Consider the following 23,423-nt stretch of genomic DNA (forward strand, 5'->3'; position numbering starts at 1 on the left):
ATGACGAATATTTGTTTGTTTGTTTCTTCACATGCAAATGTTTATGCAAAGTGAACGATCATAGCGAATATGCGAATTTCACGAACATAGGATGAATAATTGTCATTATATTCCTAAATATCCTGAATTCGAATATGGCCCCTGCTGCTCATCACTACATGCCAGTGCCTGTCAGAGTGTCCCCATATACAGTGCCTGTCAGAGTGTCCCCATATACAGTGCCTGTCAGGAAGTGCCCCCATATACAGTGCCTGTCAGGAAGTGCCCCCATGCCAGTGCCAGTCAGAGAGTGCTCCATCATGCCAGTGCCTGTCAGAGTGTCCCCATGTACAGTGCCTGTCAGAGTGTCCCCATATACAGTGCCTGTCAGAGTGTCCCCATATACAGTGCCTGTCAGAGTGTCCCCATATACAGTGCCTGTCAGAGTGTCCCCATATACAGTGCCTGTCAGAGTGTCCCATATACAGTGCCTGTCAGAGTGTCCCCATATACAGTGCCTGTCAGAGTGTCCCCATATACAGTGCCTGTCAGAGTGTCCCCATATACAGTGCCTGTCAGAGTGTCCCCATATACAGTGCCGGTCAGAGTGTCCCCATATACAGTGCCTGTCAGGAAGTGCCCCCATGCCAGTGCCAATCAGAGAGTGCTCCATCATGCCAGTGCCAATCAGAGAGTGCTCCATCATGCCAGTGCCAATCAGAGAGTGCTCCATCATGCCAGTGCCTGTCAAGTGCCCCCACTGACTGTCAGAGAAAGGCCCCATGACAGTGCCTGTGAAAGAGTGCCCCATATGCAGTGCAGCTGCCAGAAAATGTTTTTGTACCCAGGAAACCCACCAGAGAGGATCTCCATAAGCAGTGCAGCTGCCACAGAGTGCCCACCAGAAAATACAGATGTAGCAGAGTTAACAGTAAGACATTACCGCATTCAGTTAAGGTGCTACGACTTTGAGGGTTAACTCTGCCACATCTGTTTCCCCATACGCAGTGCACCCGCCACAAAGGGCCTCCATAAATGGCGTAGCTGCTAGATAGTGGCACTTTACAAAGATGCCGACAGTGTTAAAGGGGTTATCCAGGAAAAAACTTTTTTTTATATATATCAACTGGCTCCAGAAAGTTAAACAGATTTGTAAATTACTTCTATTAAAAAATCTTAATCCTTTCAGTACTTATGAGCTTCTGAAGTTAAGGTTGTTCTTTTCTGTCTAAGTGCTCTCTGATGACACCTGTCTCGAGAACCGCCCAGTTTAGAAGAGGTTTGCTATGGGGATTTGCTTCTAAACTGGGCAGTTCCCGAGACACGTGTCATCAGAGAGCACTTAAACAGAAAAGAACAACCTTAACTTCAGAAGCTTATAAGTACTGAAAGGATTAAGATTTTTTAATAGAATCAATTTACAAATCTGTTTAACTTTCAGGAGCCAGTTGATATATAAAAAAAAGTTTTTTCCTGGATAACCCCTTTAAGAGTAGCAAAAGGTGATCCCGCTCCAGGACACCACAACATTTTCTGTAAGTGTAGGCCAAAAATGTCTGGTAAGTGGGACGCCCAACTATTGGGAAAGCACGTGTCCTTTGATCACCAATGCACGGTACAAAACAGCTGATGGTCTCCACAAATAGCTGGGGAACCAGATAGAACTGGCGTGCGGCCTTCTATGCCTCATTACAGTGGAGTCTGTGGGAGTTATGGACGCAGCACGATGACTCCTATTCAGCCCCCCTGGTGGGGTTAGAGGACAAAGGTTTTCCCAGAGTTAGAGAAATTATATCAGACACTTATAGGAAACTAGATGAGTAACTAGCGTTGCCCGATTCTTCTACCTTAACCTTGTAAAATCCTACAGCAAACAAAAACAGTAGGGCCCCTCATAGAACAGTTCACCTATCTAAATTTAGAAGGTCAATGGTATAAAGTCTCCCTTTAGGGGAAGTGCTCACCTACTTTAGTTGTGTATGCAACAATCATCCAAACTTTTTTTTATTTCCCTTTCTGTTGGGACAACATATATACATATACCTAAACCTTGTGGGAGAGGAGAAGCAACAATGATGCTCTCTCATATCCCATCCTCATGTCTTGTCCTTATATCCCGTCCCCATATCCCATCCTCACGTCTCGTCCTCATATCCTGTCCTCATGTCTCGTCCTCATATCCCGTCCTCATGTCTCGTCCTCATATCCCGTCCTCATGTCTCGTCCTCATGTCCCATCCTCACGTCTCGTCCTCATATCCCATCCTCATGTCTTGTCCTTATATCCCGTCCCCATATCCCATCCTCACGTCTCGTCCTCATATCCCGTCCTCATGTCTCGTCCTCATATCCCGTCCTCATATCCCGTCCTCATATCCCATCCTCATATCTCGTCCTCATATCCGTCTTCATGTCTCGTCCTCATATCCCGTCCTCATGTCTCATCCTCATGTCCCATCCTCACGTCTCGTCCTCATATCCCATCCTCATGTCTCGTCCTCATATCCCGTCCTCATGTCTCGTCCTCATATCCCGTCCTCATTTCTCGTCCTCATGTCCCATCCTCACGTCTCGTCCTCATATCCCATCCTCATGTCTTGTCCTTATATCCCGTCCCCATATCCCATCCTCACGTCTCGTCCTCATATCCCGTCCTCATGTCTCGTCCTCATATCCCGTCCTCATATCCCGTCCTCATATCCCATCCTCATATCTCGTCCTCATATCCGTCTTCATGTCTCGTCCTCATATCCCGTCCTCATGTCTCGTCCTCATATCCCGTCCTCATGTCTCATCCTCATATCCCATCCTTATGTCTCGTCCTCATATCCCATCCTCATGTCTTGTCCTCATATCCCATCCTCATGTCTCGTCCTCATATCCCATCCTCATGTCTCGTCCTCATATCCCGTCCCCATATCCCGTCCTCATGTCTCGTCCTCATATCCCGTCCTCATGTCTCGTCCTCATATCCCATCCTCATGTCTTGTCCTTGTATCCCGTCCCCATATCCCATCCTCATGTCTCGTCCTCATATCCCATCCTCATGTCTTGTCCTCATATCCCATCCTCATGTCTCGTCCCCATATCCCATCCTCACGTCTCGTCCTCATATCCCATCCTCATGTTTTGTCCTTGCATCCCGTCCCCATATCCCATCCTCACGTCTCGTCCTCATATGCCGACCTTATACCCTGACCTCATATTCTGTCCTATTTTGACCTCATATCCTGTCCTCATATGCCATCCTAATATCCCAACTTCATATCCAATCCTCATCTCCCGTCTTCATAGTCTGTCCTCATATCCTATCCTAATATCCCGTCCTCATATACCATCTGTGGTGAGGGGTGTGATGAAGAGCAGATGTTATTAACCCTTATTCGTGATGCCAGGGCGTGGTTATTAGTGTTGGGCACGAATATTCGCATTTCAAATTTTGATTGCAAATTCACGAATATTGCGAATATATTCGCTATATATTCACAATTACGAATGTTCGCTTTTTTCCGCATATTCGCATATTCCTTCTTTTCACTTGTGGGCCAATTAGGATGATGCAAATACACTTGTCAGAGGTTATCAACAACATCCCTAGCAACCAATAGTAAAGTTGCCCACCCCCTCACTGTTTTCTTCCTCAAGTACGCGAATATAACGAATATGCGAATATAACGAATATGCGAAATTTGCGAATATCGGACGAATATTCGTATATATATTTGTGAAATATCTTAAATTCGAATATAGCCAATGCCGCTCATCACTAGTGGTTATCCTCTATACCACCCGAGGTATGGCCGCTGGTTCCTGGGCCAGGCGCAGAGGAAATAATCACTCCGATGCAAGGTTACAGAACAACGGCAGCTTTACTGAGGCAGACAGATGTTAAAGTCTTTACAGCTCAGTTTAGGCCCAAGGAGATGACCAGTTGACTTTAGGAGACTTGTGGGCTCACTAGGACTTGTAGTGGACTTGCACTCAATTATGGAATCCCACACTGACTTTAGACTTGACAGAATTGACTAAGCTGACTAGACTTCTCCCCTGTATTTAGGCTTACCAGGCTTTGACTTTCACCTGAAGGGGTTCGGATGCGTGGCTGTGTGGTTAGGCCTTGGTCTCCCTCAGGACACCAGACAACTCTCAGGTCTTCACTTCACTGCACTCAGCACTAATCTGACTAGTTTGGCTCCTCCCTAATAAGTACTGGAAGGATTAAGATTTTTTAAAAGAAGTCATTTACAAATCTGTTTAACTTTCTGGCACCAGTTGAATTAAAAAAAAATAAAAAATAAATTCCCACCAGAGTACCCCTTTAAATTTTGCAGAGGCCTTGTTAAAAATGAAAGAAGCCATCTGATTGGTTGCTATGGGCAATTGGGCAACTTTTCCTCTGGACAAGTTTTGATAAATCTCCCCCCATTATTGACTCTTTCCAGGACCTATGAGTCCGTTTAAAATAGCGGAAACATTCCGAACGGAGTCACTAGTTTGGCCATAGAAGTGAATGGGGACTGTTGCTCCCGTTAACAGTATACTTTAGCATCCTGTTTTCGGCGGGATGCCAACGTTTAGGCTAGGTTCACATCACGATTTAACCATCCGATTATCGGACCGTAAAATCAGACGGAATCGGATTGCAAAAAATCGTATACAATCGTATGTATTCCTCCGATTTTCAATAAAAATCTAATCCTGTCCTTAAAATTAATATGTATGCCAATGGCAATAAAGTTTTATATATTTGAAGTGTATGTGTTTTGAAGTCTACTGCGCATGCGTACAAAAAAAGTGTGCGATTAATCTGATAGAATCACACAGACACACGATTCCATGCGATTTACATAGACATCAATAATAAAAAAAAAAACGGATGCGGATAAAAACTGATGCATTTGTTGTCTGTCATTAACCCCTTAAGGACCCAGGGTTTTTCCGTTTTTGCATTTTCGTTTTTTCCTCCTTACCTTTAAAAAATCATAATTCTACTTTGTAATGACATCAGTCATTTTACCCAAAAATCTACGGCGAAACGGAAAAAAAAATCATTGTGAGACAAAATTGAAAAAAAAAACCAAACAAACAACAACAACAAACAAAAAACGCCATTTTGTAACTTTTGGGGGCTTCCGTTTCTACATTGTACATTTTTCGGTAAAAATGACACCTTATCTTTATTCTCTAGGTCCATACGATTAAAATGATCCCCTACTTATATAGGTTTGATTTTGTCTGACTTCTGGAAAAAATCATAACTACATGCAGGAAAATTTATACGTTTAAAATTGTCATCTTCTGACCCCTATAACTTTTTTATTTTTCCGCGTCTGGGGCGGTATGATGACTCATTTTTTGCGCCGTGATCTGAAGTTTTTAGCGGTACTATTTTTGCATTGATAGGACTTATTGATCGCTTTTTATTCATTTCTTCATGATATAAAAAGTGACCAAAACTACATTATTTTGGACTTTGGAATTTTTTTGCGCGTACGCCATTCACTGTGGTTTAATTAATGATATATTTTAATAATTCGGACATTTCCGCATGTGGTGATACCATATATGTTTATTTTTATTTACACTGTTTTTTTATGGGAAAAGGGGGTGATTCAAACTTTTAATAGGGAAGGGGTTAAATGATCTTTATTCACTTTTTTTTCACTTTTTTTTTGCAGTGTTATAGCTTCCATAGGGACCTAAAACACTGCACACACTGATCTTTTACATTGATCACTGGTTTCTCATAGGAAACCATTGATCGATGATTCTGCTGCTTGACTGCTCATGCCTGGATCTCAGGCACTGAGCAGTCATTCGGCGATCGGACAGCGAGGAGGCAGGTAGGGGCCCTACCGCTGTCCTGTAAGCTGTTCGGGATGCCGTGATTTCACCGCGGCTATCCCAAACAGCTCCCTGAGCTAACCGGCATGGTTTCACTTTCACTTTGGACGCAGCGTTCAACTTTGAACGCCGCGTCTAAAGGGTTAATAGTGCGCGGCACAGCGTTCAATGCCGCGCGCTATTAGCCACGGGTTTTGGCCTCTAACAACTGAAGCAATGCTGAAGACAGCTTCCGGGTATAGTAGGAAATCCCGCGCATGCGCAGTATCGTCCAGGACTCAGCTGAGATGAGACGGAGAGTGTAAGACAACATATGAATATTCATTAGCTGGGCGGTGCTGCGAGCCGGGCGGCGGTTACATCACAGTGCCAGTTGAAGGCAGTAACCCCGCCCGTGCCAGTTAGCAACTAATTTGAATATACCAAAAACCAGCTATAACGAGCGAACGGTGGAGCGGATCCGGGCAAGGTAGGACTCAAAATGTTCAGCGTCTACCCGCACTATCCACAGATACCCGTGGATAGTGCGGGACAAAACATATGACAGTTTTCCTTTAAAAAAAAAAAAAAGTTTTCCATGGGAGTACCCCTTTAAAAATCGTGAGAAGAAGTAGGATAGTAAAATCGTGATGTGAATGCTCCCTCACAATTAACGGGAGTCGAAACGTAGGGGGAGATTTATCAAAACCTATGCAGTAGAAAAGTTGCCCATAGCAACCAATCAGATCGCTTCTTTCATCTTTCACAGGCCTTTTCAAACATGAAAGAAGCGATCTGATTGGTTGCCATGGGCAACAGCACCACTCTTCCTCTAAACAGGTTTTGATAAATCTCCCCATTGTGTGTTCGCACCCTCCTTGGGGGAGATTTATCAAAACCTGTTTAGAGGAAGAGCGGTGCAGTTGCCCATGGCAACCAATCAGATCGCTTCTTCATCTTTAAAGAGGCCTGTGAAAAATTAAAGAAGCCATCTGATTGGTTGCTGTGGGCAACTGCACCGCTCTTCCATCTAAACCGGTTTTGCTAAATCTCCCCCATTATTGTGTGTTCCTTGGTCTATTCCCGGTTGCACCTGCTGCACTTTGCATTCAGCAGATGTCATTCCGCTCTGCCGCCGCTAGGTGGCGTGGGTATTCACGTTTCGCAGTTAAAACAACAAGTTTTGAAAGTTTTTAAAAGGGCTTCTTCTTCCTTCACAGCAAAAGCCTCATGCTCTGCCAGGAGGAGCAGCAGGAAGGACGATGGCCAGGAAGAGGGGGATCAAAAGGACGTGTTTAGTGATCACTATGTCCCTGGCTGTGGTCTTCCTCCTCGGGGTGCTCGTAGGTAAGTGGCCATTGATTAGACAGCAGGTGTTTACCTTGTTGTAGGGTCCAGACCAGTGTTTCCCAACCAGGGTGCCTCCAGCTGTTGCAAAACTACAACTCCCAGCATGCCCGGACAGCCGTAGGCTGTCCGGGCATGCTGGGAGTTGTAGTTTTGCAACAGCTGGAGGCACCCTGGTTGGGAAACACTGGTCCAGACTGCTATCACGTGCTAGACCCGGGCAGGCGCTATAGAGAGGTGCAGGGGGCGCTGTATACTGCAGGGAGGCTGGGAATGAGTGCACAATGAGCAGGTGTTACAGTGGGGTCTGCTGGGTGGACTCTTATGTAAGATTGTTACTTTTATACATGTTCATAATATTTATTTTGTATAATGAAAACAATCTAAACTATATCATAAAAAATACATATATATATATATATATATATATATATATATAAACAATTCATTTAATGCAGATAATTGTATTAGGATACAAGTTCTCCCTGCACCCCTATATGACATTATTGCCCACCTTTATTAAATATACACATTTCCCTTGAAGCCTCTGGTTTTGCAGCAAATTCAATTAGCAAAAACCTAAATGGTTAGAACTAGACCTGTGTTTGCCATACAGGGTGCCTCCAGCTGTTGCAAAACTACAACTCCCAGCATGCCCGGTCAGCCTTCCGCTGAATACTCATGGCTGCCAAAGCAGGAGACATACACCAGATGTTCTACATTATTCTGTGTGTGTATGTATATATGAAATCTCTACAAAATATAAATAAAAAAATATATACCGGTATATTTTTATTACATATGTTTTTTATATTCTCTACATGTATATAATAAAATATAAATATAATTGAAATACATTTTTATTTTTTTTAAATTATATATAATTTTTTATTTTTTTATTTCAATTATATTTCTATTTTATTATAGACATGTAGATTATATAAAAAATATATGTAATAAATATATATTTTTTTAAATTTATATTTTGTAGATCATGTAAATATATATTAGAAAAAATATATATATTAGCGCTGAGAGGGACTTAAGTATAAATGTATTATATCACCACTTAAACATGAATATTAGCATACCTGTATAACATGAAATGATTATCCTTTGGTGTAGCCATAAAAAGGAGCAGGTAGGGTGTGGGTACATAAGAACTAAAAGAGATAAAAACGTGTGTGTGTGTGTGTGTGTGTGTGTATGTGTATGTGTATGTATATATATATATATATAAAATCTTGATCTCCTAATAAATTGTAACCTCCAATGTAGTGCTGGGCGGTATGACCAAAAATGTGAATCAAGGTATTTTTCAAACTTATGGCGGTTCCAAACTTATGGCGGTCCCCCCCCCCCCCCTTACCACCATACTCTTTACCCCCCCTCTCCTCCCTCGAATGAATTATCAGCCGCAGTGCACTGGGGAACTAATCATATATGACCCCCGAGCGCTGTCCTGCTTTGCCAGCCGCAGCACTGTCCCCACATCGGGGGACTAATCATGTTACCCGCAGGCGCTTCTCTCCGTTTCCTCCTGTGAGCCGCGGGGGCTGGAAATGAATGAGTTGTGAGCCGCGGGCGCAGGACGGAGAACGCAAACTGTCACCTCCCCCTGCAAGCGCTAAAAGCCAGTGGCCCGCGGGCGCTGCAGAACTTCTGATCAGAACATGATTACATGATTAGTCCCCTTATGTGGGGACAGCGCTGCGGCTGATAGTTCATTCATTTGGTGGGGGGGAGGAAAAGCAGGACAGCGCCCGCGGGTCATATATGATTAGTTCCCTAGCGCACTGCGGCTGATCATTCATTCGAGGGGGGGAGGGGCCTGACCGGTATTGCAGTATAGGGAAACATTCATACCGTACAGAAAATACACACCGGTATGAACTGGTATATCGCCCAGCACTACTCCAATGTTCACTTAAATATACCTGATAAGTCTCATTTCTAGAGACGTGTGCTTGACAGTTTATGTACACTATCCTCGGGTGTTGCATGTAATGTAGTTTGATAAGTAGTATTGCCGACGTTTATTATCTGGGGGCGGCATATGACGGTCTGTTGCAGTTCAGAGATATAATACACCAGTAGTAATAAGTGCTTAAATACCGGGAAGCACTATGTTCACTGTCAGCTTGCGCCGTGTGCCTGTATATCCTCCAGTATTGGTTCCCCGTACTACACTGGATTCGTTTATTCGAGTGATGGTCCGGCTTCTTGAGGCCTCCAGCTGTTGATTTATCGGTATCAGGCAGCAGAGCAGTGGGAGAACGCCCCGGCCGGCGGCGTCTCAACCAAACTGCGTTCAGCTACTGAGTTTCTCGTTGTTGCTAGCGGGGAATAGTGACGTCACTACGGTAGCTTCGAAGTTCCACAAGGCTTTTGAGGCGTTTTCGGAAACCGAAGGATGTACACGCCTTCTGAGTGACACTCAGACATATGACAAATTAAAAAATGACCCAACACAACCATATAAAAGGGATCTTGCTCAGTTGCTGGAGGTGGGCATGCAGACAGGTATCAAAACAAGAGAGGGGTTTTATTATGATCAACAACCCTAGGATCCCATGTTTTTATTTATTTATAATATCAAGTTCCTAAAGTGCACAAAAATGTCCAAAATCCACCGGGGAGACCTATAGTCTCGGGGATTGGGTGCCTGACTGCAAATTTATCTAAATATATCGATAACCACCTCCCAACCCTGTTTTGAACTACTTCCAGCCTATTTAGAAGATACGACATGTAATACAAATTTTGAAAGATATCATATGGAAGGAAATTTTTTATAGGCACTTTAGACATTACATCATTGTAAACCATAATAGAACACCAAAAAGGCCGACTGGCATCAGAATATTTTTTAAAGGGAGGGAATATGCTCGATAGGCAGATTAACTTTATTGGAGACTGTATTAGTTTTATTCTGGATCATAGTTATTTTAAATATGAGAATGATTTTTTATAATCAGAAGTGGGGCACCGCCATGGGGACGAGGTTCGCGCCTAGTTCTTCTAATCTCTATGTGACCCTATGGGAGGAATCGGTGGTATTCCCTGGGGGCCACCTGAGCGCGGGCCTCGTCCTGTGGCGGAGGTTCATAGATGATGTTTTATTCATTTGGGAATGTGGGGCTGACACTTTGACCACATTTTTAACCAATATTAATAAAAATGAATACTTTTAAAACTTTGAAGCCACTTTTAGTCAGACCTATTGATATTAAGCCGAATCAGATACACACCCAGAAGCCAGTTTTTACGACTCCGCTGAAACTGTTCAGAAATAACTAGATATGATCAGGAAGCAGATACCCTAAAGAAAATTTTTTCTAAATAAAGGGTATGAGGAGGCACAACTGAGCTTGGTACAACAGCAAGTACCCAGAGGGAACTCGTAAATTGATATTAAACAAGAAAGGAGAGCAAATAGAGAGGGTTCTAAAAATGATGATCAAACATTTAAAATTCTCATCATCACTCAATATAGTGAACAGTTTTGCCTTTCAAAAGATAGTAAAACGTTATTGGAACCTGCTGTTTCATAATAAAATAATGGGCAAATTCTTACCATCTGCACCCTCCTCCTATGTACAGTGGGGATCAAAAGTTTGGGCACCTCAGGTAAAAATTAGTATTAATGTACATAAAGAAGCCAAGGAAACATGGAAAAATCTCCAAAAGGCATCAAATTACAGATTAGACATTCTTATAATATGTCAACAAAAGATAGATTTTATTTCCATCATTTACACTTTCAAAATAACAGAAAACAAAAAAATGGCGTCTGCAAAAGTTTGGGCACCCTGCAGAATTTATAGCATGTACTGCCCCCTTTGCAAAGCTGAGACCTGCCAGTGTCATGGATTATTCTCAGTCATCATCTGGGAAGACCAGGTGATGTCAATCTCAAAGGTTTTAAATGCCCAGACTCATATGACCTTGCCCCAACAATCAGCACCATGGGTTCTTCTAAGCAGTTGTCTAGAAATCTGAAACTGAAAATAGTTGACACTCACAAAGCTGGAGAAGGCTATAAGAAGATCACAAAATGTTTTCAGATGTCAATATCCTCTGTTCGGAATGTAATTAAGAAATGGCAGTCATCAGGAACAGTGGAAGTTAAAGCAAGATCTGGAAGACCAAGAAAAATATCAGACCGAACAGCTCGCAGGATTGTGAGAAAAACAATACAAAACCCACGTTTGACTGCACTATCCCTCCAGAAAGATCTGTCAGACACTGGAGTTGTGGTACACTATTCCACTATAAAGAGATACTTTACAAATATGGTCTTCAAGAAAGAGTCATCAGAAGAAAACCTCTTCCACGTCCTCACCACAAAAATCAGTGTTTGAACTTTGCAAATGAACATATAGACAAGCCTGATGCATTTTGGAAACAAGTTCTGTGGACCGATGAGGTTAAAATTTAACTTTTTGGCCGGAATGAGCTAAGGTACGTTTGGAGAAAAGGGGAACAGAATTTAATGGAAAGAACCTCTGTCCAACTGTTAAGCATGGGGATGGATCAATCATACTTTGGGGTTGTATTGCAGCCAGTGGCACAGGGAACATCTCACAAGTAGAAAGAAAAATGGATTTAATAAAATTTCAGCAAATTTTGGATGCTAACTTGATGCCATCTGTAAAAAAGCTGAAGTTAAAGAGAGGATGGCTTCTACAAATGGATAATGATCCTAAACACACCTCGAAATCCACGGGGGATTACATCAAGAGGCGTAAACTGAAGGTTTTGCCATGGCCTTCACAATCTCCTGACCTCAACATAATTGAAAATCTATGGATAGACCTCAAAAGAGCAGTGCATGACAGACAGCCCAGAAATCTCAAAGAACTGGAAGACTTTTGTAAGGAAAAATGGGCCAAGATACCTCAAACAAGTATTGAAAGACTCTTGGCTGGCTACAAAAAGCATTTACAAGCTGTGATACTTGCCAAAGGGGGCAGTACAAGATATTAACTCTGCAGGGTGCCCAAACTTTTGCAGACACCATTTTTTTTTGTGTTCTGTTATTTTGAAAGTGTAAATTACGGAAATAAAATCTAACTTTTGTTGACATATTATAAGAATGTCTAATCTGTAATTTGATGCCTTTTGGAGATTGTTCCATCTTTCCTTGGCTTCTTTATGCACATTAATACAAATTTTTACCTGGGGTGCCCAAACTTTTGATCCCCACTGTATATAAAAAAAACACATAATATAGGTAATTGGATAGCGCCAGCCATATAAAAAATAAATAAATAAATATACAAGCTACTGGAACAGAGGCAAACATTCTCCCTATATAAAATGGCTTCTTTCCATGTAACACATGCACAGCATGTAAATCAACAGATAATAAATCCCCAATATTAACAGTGGATAATAAAATAGATAAAACTCAGTACAAAATCAAGAGTCCCATCCACTGTAAAACAAAGGGGGTTATATATGCGATCTGTAGTCCCAGCCAAAAAATATACGGTATGTAGGACGCACAAAAAGACTAATGGGAGTTAGAATAAAGGAGCATATAACATTTGAAGAGGGTATGACGGACCCCCCTGTCAGTACACTATAAGCAAAAACGCAATCAATCTCATAGACTTGCACTGTGACTTTTAGCAGCCTTACTAGCTAACCTTATGGTCCCAGTAACTTAAAGGGGTACTCCGCTGCTCAGCATTTGGAACAAACTATTCTGAACGCTGAAGCCGGAGCTGGGAGCTCATGATGTCATAGCCCTGCCCCCTCATTGCAGCACGCCCCCTCCCTTAGACTTACATTGAGGGGTGGGCGTGACATCATGAGGGGGCGGGGCTATGACTTCACGAGCTCCCAGCGCCGGCTCCAGCGTTCGAAACAGTTTGTTCCAAATGCTGAGCAGCGGAGTACCCCTTTAAGTGACTGGGACCATAATATCAACTAGTAAGGCTACAAAAAGTCACAGTGCAATCCAAGCCTGGGGTTGCTTATACACACAGTACTACCTGCTGCCGAGAAGGCTTCTGATATTCCCAGGCGGGAACAGGATCGGCGAGTCCAGGGGCAGCCCGTAATTATCATCTGATCACCATTCATAGTGACCTCTTATGGCTGTGTTCACAAGGTCAGGGTTTTTTTTTTTTTTAATTGCAGTTACTGAATTCAAATCCTGGAACAAATAAAAAATGGAGAATACATAGAAGAAAGACGCTGACTTTTTTTCCCCTCTTTTCGTATCCTTTCCTGGCTTTGTAGTTCATAATTGTCACAGCCATAAGCGGTCACTATGAATTGCGATCAGCTGATAATTACGGGCTGCACCCGAACTCGCCGGTCCTGTTACCGTCTGCGATTATCAGATTACTTCTCTGCAGCCCGTAGTACTGTGTGTAAAAGCATCCTGAGGCTTGGGCTGAACTGTGACTTTTTGTAGCCTTACTAGTTGATGTTAGTGTCCCTGTCACTTTTCACCCAAAAAAAAAAAAACACTGCAGGAATTTTTCTTTTACAGCGATCCCTCAAGTTACAATATTAATTGGTTCCAAGACAACCATTGTATGTTGAGACCATAACTGGTAACTGGATACCTGGTAATTGATTCTGAAGCCACCAAAATGTCATCCAAAAATAGGAAAAAGTAAGGATTAAAGAAAAATAAGTGGATATATAATAGAGATAAAGCAAATCCTTACATATAAAAGTAATAAAGATTTTCTGGGAGCTGTAATCACGGTCTATGTAGAGGACAGGAGCTTCTTCAGGGTCCTGTACAGTACACAGTGTCCTAAAAAAGTAACAAGGAGCCGCCCTCACCTGGTGTCCAAAGGAGCAGCTAACCCTGGTACAGGTAAAGAATACAGAACATGTAATACCCCCCTTTACTGTAGGGGGCGCTACTAGACACCAGTCAGTGCATGCACTTCAGTACTACAGGGGTTTTACCAGTGAATGCCCATTCTGATTGGTCGGTTCTTTCAGCCATTGACACATTTCACAGATCTGGACTGTCTGTAACATTGAGCATTGTATGTTGAGTCTGGTTTCAAGTTACAATGGTCCAGAAAAGACCATTGTATGATGAAACTATTGTATGTTGAGGCCAAGTTGATCACTGTATAGTGAAGCAGAAGTTGTTATTAGGGAATAATGTATTCCTTGGCTATAGCAACCATGGGTATTCAGCCATACTGAGTCTTATTTCATAACAAAGATGATTTTCTCATGATGCGTACTAGGGATCAACCGATTATCGGTTTGACCTATATTATCGGCCGATATTCATGATTTTGGACATTATCGGTATCGGCAATTACATTGCCGATATGCTGAGAATTTTCCCCCCTCCGGCCAGAGACGACCGGCGCCGCCGGTGCCCCATTGCCTCCCCCATTCCCGGTTTTATAGTTACCTGTTCCTGGGGTCCGCGCTACTTCTGGCTCTGGCAGCGTCCTGCGCTGTTGCTGTGCACTTCACAATGACGAGTGACGTCCTCAACACAACGTCACAGTCAGTGCACACAGTGGCAGCTATGGACACCACCGGAACCAGAAGTAGCGCAGTCCCCGGGAACAGGTAATTATAAAACCGGGAATGGGGGAGGCAATGGGGCAGCGGCGGTGGTGCAGGGGGAGAGAAGCGGGCGGGGGCGGTCTCTGGGCAGAGGATAGGCAGGGGGGGGCAGCGGCGGTGGTGGTTGGACTAGGGAGGACCCCAGGACAGGCAGGGGGAGAGAAGCGGGTGGCGGTGGCGGTATCTGGCCCCGCAAAAAAAAGTTGCTTCAGTTCATTGATTTAAAGCGCCCGATAACTTACCGTATTTTTCACCCTATAGGACGCACCGGCGTATAAGACGCACCCAATTTATAGGTGCAAAATCTAAAAAAATAAAGATTTTGAACCCAATAGTGGTCTTCAACCTACGGACCTCCAGATGTTGCAAAACTACAACTCCCAGCATGCCTGGACAGCCGTTGGCTGTCCCGCCATGCTGGGAGTTGTAGTTTTGCAACATTTGGAGGTCCGCAGATTGAAGACCACTGCATAGGAGGTAATACTCACGTGTCCCCGCCGCTCCGGACCCGTCACCGCTGCCCTGGATGTCGCTCCATCGCTGTCGCCGCGTCCCCGTCGCTCCGGAACGCCTCTGCTGCCGGCCGGGTATCCTCGCTCTCCGTCGCCGCCATCACGTCGTTACACACGCCGACGCACATACGCAACGACGTGATGACGAGAAAGGAGAGCGCCGGCCATACAGGGGATCCCTGAACGGAGAAGACACCGAGGAGGCAGGTAAGGTCCCCCCCGGTGTCCTGTAAGCACTAACCCGGCTGTTCAGTCGGGCTGTTCGGGACCGCCGCGATTTCACCGAACAGCCGACTGAACAGCCGGGTTAGTGTCACTTTCCCTTCAGACACCATGGTCAGCTTTGATCGCCGCGTCTGAAGGGTTAATACAGGGCATCACCGCGATCGGTGATGTCCTGTATTAGCCACGGGTCCCGGCCGTTGATGGCCGCAGGGACCGCCGGGATAGGGGTGTATTCGCCGTATAAGACGCACCGACCTTTTCCCACCAGTTTTGGGGAAGAAAAAGTGCGTCTTATACGGTGAAAAATACGATATACTGGAATATCGGTATAAATTATCATCTATCGGCCTCAAAGTTCACAGATTATTGGTATCTGCCCTAAAAAATCTATATCGGTCGATCCCTACCAGTGCCTACATTTCCTATGAATCCTCTGACTTTGCAGAGAGAGGGAGTGGAGTCTCATCACTACAATGTACCTAATGAGACTTTATCACCTGGCCAGACTGCAACAACCAGAAGCCTAAACTGCTCAGAATAAGTGGGTTGGGTCAGTTCACACTATATGTAGTTTTTATTCGTTTTTTTAATCCAAAGTGTGTTTATTTAGAGAAATATTGCCATGAGGAAAAAGTGATTTGACCTATAATCGCAATTGAGGTGTTTAATGAAGATTTGAGGTCTTTAGGCGGTGTTCTCACTTTGCATTTTTGTCACGTTATATACTGGAGCAATTGCAGTAAGTAGCAAAATTATGGAAAAATTACAGAAAAAAAGAAGCAAAAATGCAACGTGTAAACACAGCCTTACCACAGGGGAGGTGTATAACTACTATATATCCTGATCCCATAGAGATAGCAGTAGTATACAGATAGAGCTGAAGGTGTATAATTGGGAAGGACTGTTTAGAAGGCTGTGGTTAGATGGATTGTCATTAAAGGGGTATTCCAGGAATGTATTTTATTTGACTCTGCTACAGGGGCTGTAAAGTTAGTGTAGTTCATAGTATAGTGTCTGTACCTGTGTGTGACGGTTTTCTCACAATTCTTATGTGATTTTCACCTCAATATTTATTTTTACCAGCATACAAAATGACTGTTGTCTCAGATTTTTCCCAGCTTGCAATGCGGCAGAGACCTGACTCACTAGTCAGCTGATGACAGGGAGCCTGTCTGCTTCAATGGGTGGAGAGAGCAATCTCCAAGTAATGCAACAGCTGTAGGCACCCTGATTGAAAACCACAGGTCTTTAGCTCATTTATGTTTCAATGGGTGGGGTAGCTGATGTGTGAGAGAGAGGATAATGGAATTGTGGGATTTGTAGTCAAAAAAGGAAAACTCAAACAGGAAATACCAGTTCACAAAAAGCTAGCCAGTGTTATGGTAATCTCACAGCATAGCCATTTAGCCCCAAGACAAGTGCAGATCCTTCCTAAGCATGTCCATTACTGTCTGCCAGATACGTACTAAAATCACCTTATGGTGGAGAACCCCTTTAAGGCTAAGGATAGATTTAGAAACAAATATGGAGAAGGCTGAGGGTAAATTGGAAAAGACTGTCGTAAAGGCCAGGAGTAGAACAGGGAAGAAATATTGGGGAAAGTATCCCCTATCCTTAGGACCCCAACAACCCCCCCCCCCCCCTGCGATCTACTGTACGGGGCCCCCGGCAGTCCGCAAGAAGGGGGCGTGTTTGACCACCGCACAAAGCGGTGGCTGACACGCCCCCTCAATACAACTCTATGGGCGAGCCGGAACTCTGCAATTTTCGGCTCTGCCATAGAGCTGCATTGATGGGTAATGTTGGGCACCGCTTCGTGTAGTGTTCAACACGCACTATTTCACTAGAGGATAGTGGATACGTTTTCATATCCCGGAGTACTCCTTTAGGGTCTATTTACTCGTACAGTATTCTGCGCAGATTTGATTCGCAGGATTTTCTGCTGCAGATTTCAATGTAAACTGAATGACTTGAAACTCTGCGCATCAAATCTGCGCTAAATACTGTACGTGTGAATAGACCCTTAGGGTACGTTCACACGTACAGGATCCTGCGCAGATTTGATGCGCAGGATTTGTAACTGCAGATTAGAAGCTGTGCATCAAATCCTGCGCATCATATCTGTGTATGTGTTAACGTACCCTTAAAGGGGTATTCCAGGAGAAAAACTTTTTTATATTTATCAACTGGCTCCAGAAAGTTAAACAGATTTGTAAATTACTTCTATTAAAAAATCTTAATCCTTCCAATAATTATCAGCTGCTGAAGTTGAGTTGTTCTTTTCTGTCTGCCAACAGTGCTCTCTGCTGACATCTCTGCTTGTCTCGGGAACTGCACAGTGTAGAAGAGGTTTGCTATGGGGATTTGCTTCTACTCTGGACAGTTCCCGAGGCACGTGTCATCAGAGAGTACTTAGGCTGCATTCACACCTCATTTTGTACATACAGGTGCCGGATCCGGCTGGGGGAGGGGAAAACCGGGCGCTCCCGTACCCCAGCCGGATCAACCCGTGACTCCATTTACTTTAATGAGCCGACCGGAGTCAAACGGTGACTCCGGTCGGTTCAGTTTTGACCCGTAATTGGTTTTGGACCGGACCTAAAACTGTAGTATACTACGGTTTTAGGTCCGGTCAGGAACCTGCATACGGGTCAAAACTGAGTCGACCGGAGTCACCGTTTGACTCCGGTCGGCTCATTAAAGTAAATGGAGTCACGGGCTGATCCGGCTGGGGTATGGGAGCGCCCGGTTTTCCCCTCCCCAAGCCGGATCCGGCACCCGTATGTAAAAAACGAGGTGTGAATGCAGCCTTAGACAGAAAATAACTCCACTTCAGCAGCTCTGAAGTACTGAAAGGATTAAGATTTTTTTAATAGAAGTAATTTACAAATCTGTTTAAAGGGGTATTCCAGGAAAAAACTTTTCATATATATATATATATATATATATATATATATATATATATATATATATATATATATATATATAAATAATATAGCACAGGAAAAGGTAGAGCAGCACGTCCCACAATAATATGGTAGCGGTGCAAGCAGCGAGTGGAGCCCCGGTCAAGGCAATTCAGACATCTAGGAAGGATGCCGCAGCACACGGAAGATTCAAAAGTGTAAACCGTGGTTTATTCCATGATAATACAAGTTAGCAACGTTTCTGCTGCCAATGCAGCCTTTGTCAAGCCAAAGGCTTGACAAAGGCTGCATTGGCAGCAGAAACGTTGCTAACTTGTATTATCATGGAATAAACCACTGTTTACACTTTTGAATCTTCCGTGTGCTGCGGCATCCTTCCTAGATATATATATATATATTAACTGGCTCCTGAAAGTTAAACAGATTTGTAAATTACTTCTATTAAAAAATCTTAATCCTTCCAGTACTTATGAGCTGCTGAAGTTGAGTTGTTCTTTTCTGTCTAAGTGCTCTCTGATGACACCTGTCTCGGGAAATGCCCAGTTTAGAAGAGGTTTGCTATGGGGATTTGCTTCTAAACTGGGAGTTTCCCGAGACACGTGTCATCAGAGAGCACTTAGACCAAAAAGAACAACCTTAACTTCAGAAGATCATAAGTACTGAAAGGAGTAATTTACAAATCTGTTTAACTTTCTGAAGCCAGTTGATATATCTATATATATATATATATATATATATAAGTTTTTTTCCCTGGATAACCCCTTTAACTTTCTGGAGCCAGTTCATGAAGACTATGAGATGAATTAGGAATACAGACAATGCCAAGGGTAGAATTGTGAAGGACTGTGACAAGAGAAATGGAGGATAACCCTCCGGTAGGGCATGTTTCTTTGTTTTTGGGCCCTTGAGGTGGATTAGGAGACAGACGCATACAATGGTATCTACATATGGGGGAGATTTATCAAAAGCTGTCCAGAGGAAAAGTTTCCCATAGCAACCAATCAGATCGCTTCTTTCATTTTTAACAAGGCCTCTGCAAATTGAAAGAAGGGATCTGATTGGTTGCCATGGGCAACTGGGCAACTTTTCTTCTGGACAGGTTTTGATAAATCTCCCCCATGGACTCCAGTATCTGTCGTCATAGATAATATAAAGAGGCCTTTTAGAATTTGCCTTCAGTGTAAACATTACATTGGGTGAAATACTCCGCCCGTGTGTGACCTACAAACGGGTCAATTGTGTTGTTGTGTGAACAAGTCCTTTATACATTTCTGGAGCAAACTCCTGTTTATATATATTTACCACATCCACGTATGTAAATAAGTGAAACCGACCTTTCACTAATTAAACATGAGATCCTAATTACTATTGTAGTTGATTATGTCATAACATTACCGGGTCACATGTCTTCCTGTTAGGAGTTCGGGACAGATACAAAAATAAACCATCAAGTACATGAGGGGGATCTTGGGTACATGAGTACACGTGCCGCCCCTATCCACAGAATTCTGCCTCAAATTAAAGCCCATAGACTTCTATGGGATTCCGCACTCCCATTCACACTTCTGAATTTCCGCAAGCGGAAATTCAGAAGTGTGAATGGGAGTGCGGAATACCATAGAAGTCTATGGGCTTTAAAGGCGTACTCCGGTGGAAAGTTAAACAGATTTTGTAAATTACTTCTATTAAAAAAAATCTTAATCCTTCCGGTACTTATTAACTGTTGAATACTACAGAGGAATTTTTTTTTTCTTTTTGGAACACAGAGCTCTCTGCTGACATCACAAGCACAGTGCTCTCTGCTGACATCTCTGTCCGTTTTAAGAACTGTCCAGAGTAGGAGAAAATCGCCATCTGGACAGTTCCTAAAATGGACAGGGATGTCAGCAGAGAGCACTGTGGTCCTGATTAGAGATGAGCGAACTTACAGTAAATTTGATTTGTCACGAACTTCTCGGCTCGGCGGTTGCTGACTTTTAATGCATAAATTAGTTCAGCTTTCCGGTGCTCCGGTGGGCTGGAAAAGGTGGATACAGTCCTAGGAGACTCTTTCCTAGGACTGTATCCACCTTTTCCAGCCCACCGGAGCACCGGAAAGCTGAACTAATTTATGCAGGAAAAGTCAGCAACCGCCGAGCTGAGAAGTTCGTGACGAATCGAATTTACTGTAAGTTCGCTCATCTCTAGTCCTGATGTCAGCAGAGAGCTCTGTGTTCCAAAAAGAAAAAATAATTTCCTATGTAGTATTCAGCAGCTAATAAGTGCTGGAAGGATTAAGATTTTTTAATAGAAGTTATTTACAAATCTTTTTAACTTTTTGGCACCAGTTGATTTAAAAAAAATAAAAAAAAATGTTTTCCATCGGAGTACCCCTTTTAATTACCTAGGATCCTGTGGATAGGAGGTAAGTACTTATGTACCAGAGTTTTTCTAAACTAGAAAAACTCTTGAGACATAGGGGGAGATTTGTCAAAACCTGTGTAGAGAAGTGGTGCAGTTGCCCATAGCAACCAATCGGATCACTTTAATTTTTCACAGGCTGCTTTAAAAATGAAAGAAGCGATCTGATTGGTTGCTATGGGCAACTGCACCACTTTCTCTATGCAGGTTTTGATAAATCTCCCCCATAACTCTTACCTTTCCATTCACAGACCCATACGAGGGCTTGATTATTGATTTTTTGTGGAACCAATTGTATTTGTAATGACACCTTTCGTTTCACCACAAAATGTATGGCGCAATGAAAAAAAATGTGTGTGGGGAAATTAAAAAGAAAACTCGATTTTGGCGATTTTGCTAATTTTAAGAGGGGGGGGGGGGTGATTCGTTTGCATGCAGGGTACTTTACGGTAAAGCTGACATGTTCGTTTTTATTCCTTGAATCGATATGATAAATACAATACCCATCTACAAAAAAATATAAAAACCCAAAAGGCAGAAAAAAACATTTAACATTTCTTTGCCCCCCCCCCCCCCCCCTTTTTTTTTTTTTGACTGTAAAACTTATGGTTTTTCAACTTTAGGGTACGTTCAGACTGTGGAATCTCCGCTCGCAGAATTCCACAAGTGGTGATTTTGTCAGGTGGCAGCCACCGAAAATACTTCGGCGGTAGGACCGCGCGGCACTGCGCCGTCACCATTGAGGGCTATGCAGTGCTCGCGGAATTCCGCACAAAGAATGGACCTGTTCAGTCTCTGTGCGGGACAATTTCAGCGGCGTAATTGTCCGCGCTGAAATGCCTCAGTGTGAACGGGTCTCGCGGATGACCTATTCACACTGATGGTAATGTTTACTGTGCGGAATTCTGCTCACGGAATTCCGAGGAAATTCCGCAGTGTGAACATACCCTTAAAATGCAACCCTTTAATACTTGTCTGCTCAAACATCTGCCGCGGAAATTCCGATCCCGGCCTCCGAGGAAAGTATTGACATGTAAACTCTTTTTTTTTTTTTTTTTTTTTTTTTTTTGCGGGATCTGCTCGGAAATGCATTGCCGTCTACAGAGGTGGAGCATTTTCGAGTGGTCTTAGCCGCGGACATAGCCTTGCGGTCAAAGCTCCCGAAAAGTGAAAGATGGTGGCTCTTAATCCTGGGAAGGGTTTTCATTGGTGCATTGTTTCGGGTGTTTTTAGCAGCCAAGTGGGCATCAGAAATGGAATTTGTTAAATGAAGTAATATTTTTTGTGATCTTGAGAATAATTTTTAATTTTTTCCATTTTTAATTTTTTTTCTCCTCATAAAAGGTTGGCTTATTAGACCATCACATCAACTTAAAAATGAATCTTTTCAACCCCCAAATATCCGGAAGGAAATTGTATCTGAAATGAAGGCAGAGAACATAAGAGAATTCCTTAGGTAAGGAAAATAAAAATGTTGGCCCCCACCTCAAAGCGATTACGGTTTTCAAAGCTTAAAGGGGTACCCCCTGGAATTTTATTTTTTTTAATCAACTGGTGCCAAAAAAGTTAAACAGATTCTTTAAATTACTTCTATTTAAAAATCTTAATCCTTCCAATACTTATCAGCTGCTATATGCTCCACAGGAAGTTCTTTTTTCTTTTTGAATTTCCTTTGTCTGACCACAGTGCTCTCTGCTGACACCTCTGTCCATTTTAGGAACTGTCAAAAGCAGGAGAGGTTTGCTATGGGGATTTGCTTCTACTCTGGACAGTTCCTAAAATGGACAGAGGTGTCAGCAGAGAGCACTGTGGTCAGACTAAATGGTAATTCAAAAAGAAAAGAACTTTCTGTGGAGCATACAGCAGTTGATAAGTACTGGAAGGTTTAAGATTTTTTTATAGAAGTAATTTACAAATCTGTTTAACTTTCTGGCACCATTTGATAAAAAAAAAATGTTTTCTACCGGAGTACCCCTTTAAGATGTTTCTACTTCTTTTCAGAGACTTCACAAAAAGTCCCCATTTGGCTGGGACAGAACGGAACCTTCTATTGGCCCAAAAAATCCAGGCCCAATGGCAAGATTTTGGATTGGACAAGGCTGAGTTAGTTCACTATGATGTCCTGCTGTCCTATCCCAATGAGACCAATCCCAACTACATCTCCATTATTGATGAACACGGCAAAGAGGTGAGATGGGTTTTGGGTTTACCTTTAAGTTGAAGAGTTTCCATGTGTAAACCCCTCATTACACAGCCACCCCCACAAAATTTTTGCTTGGCACACACAAGCCACTTTATTGTTTTGAACTTAAATAGGCACTGTGGGGCCGATTTATCAAAACCTGTCCAGAGGAAAAGTTGCCCAGTTGCCATAGCAACCAATCAGATCGCTTCTTTCATTTTTAACAAGGCCTCTGCAAAATGAAGATTGCAGGAGAACCAGTGAATGGCACCAGGTAAGAATGATTGTCATCACTGGCAGGTTAGTGCAGGTGGCACTGATGGCAGATTTTCTTTCAGCCACCTGAAAAAAAAAAACGGGTACGCTTCAAGAGAGCTTTATCTTTAAAAAATGACAGATTATTTTAGTCAGGTTTTTGATTGTGCACATATATGCTATTTTTTTTATCTTTATGAACTTTTGA

The 23,423-nt window shown here is 43.0% G+C and overlaps 1 protein-coding gene across 2 annotated transcripts in view; it reads left to right on the plus strand.

The window, feature by feature from the left end:
- LOC130358321 (N-acetylated-alpha-linked acidic dipeptidase 2-like) overlaps positions 1-23,423 on the plus strand; it is a 75,496-nt gene that overhangs the window by 1,978 nt on the left and 50,095 nt on the right. For both annotated transcript variants that reach the window (XM_056561424.1, XM_056561425.1), the window contains exons 2-4: positions 7,022-7,148; positions 22,123-22,234; positions 22,780-22,966. In XM_056561424.1, the coding sequence (XP_056417399.1) occupies positions 7,022-7,148; positions 22,123-22,234; positions 22,780-22,966 (426 nt within the window). The remainder of the gene's footprint in view (positions 1-7,021; positions 7,149-22,122; positions 22,235-22,779; positions 22,967-23,423) is intronic.

This window comes from Hyla sarda, chromosome 2 (genome assembly GCF_029499605.1).
Source record: "Hyla sarda isolate aHylSar1 chromosome 2, aHylSar1.hap1, whole genome shotgun sequence".
Classification (NCBI taxonomy): Eukaryota; Metazoa; Chordata; class Amphibia; order Anura; family Hylidae; genus Hyla; species Hyla sarda.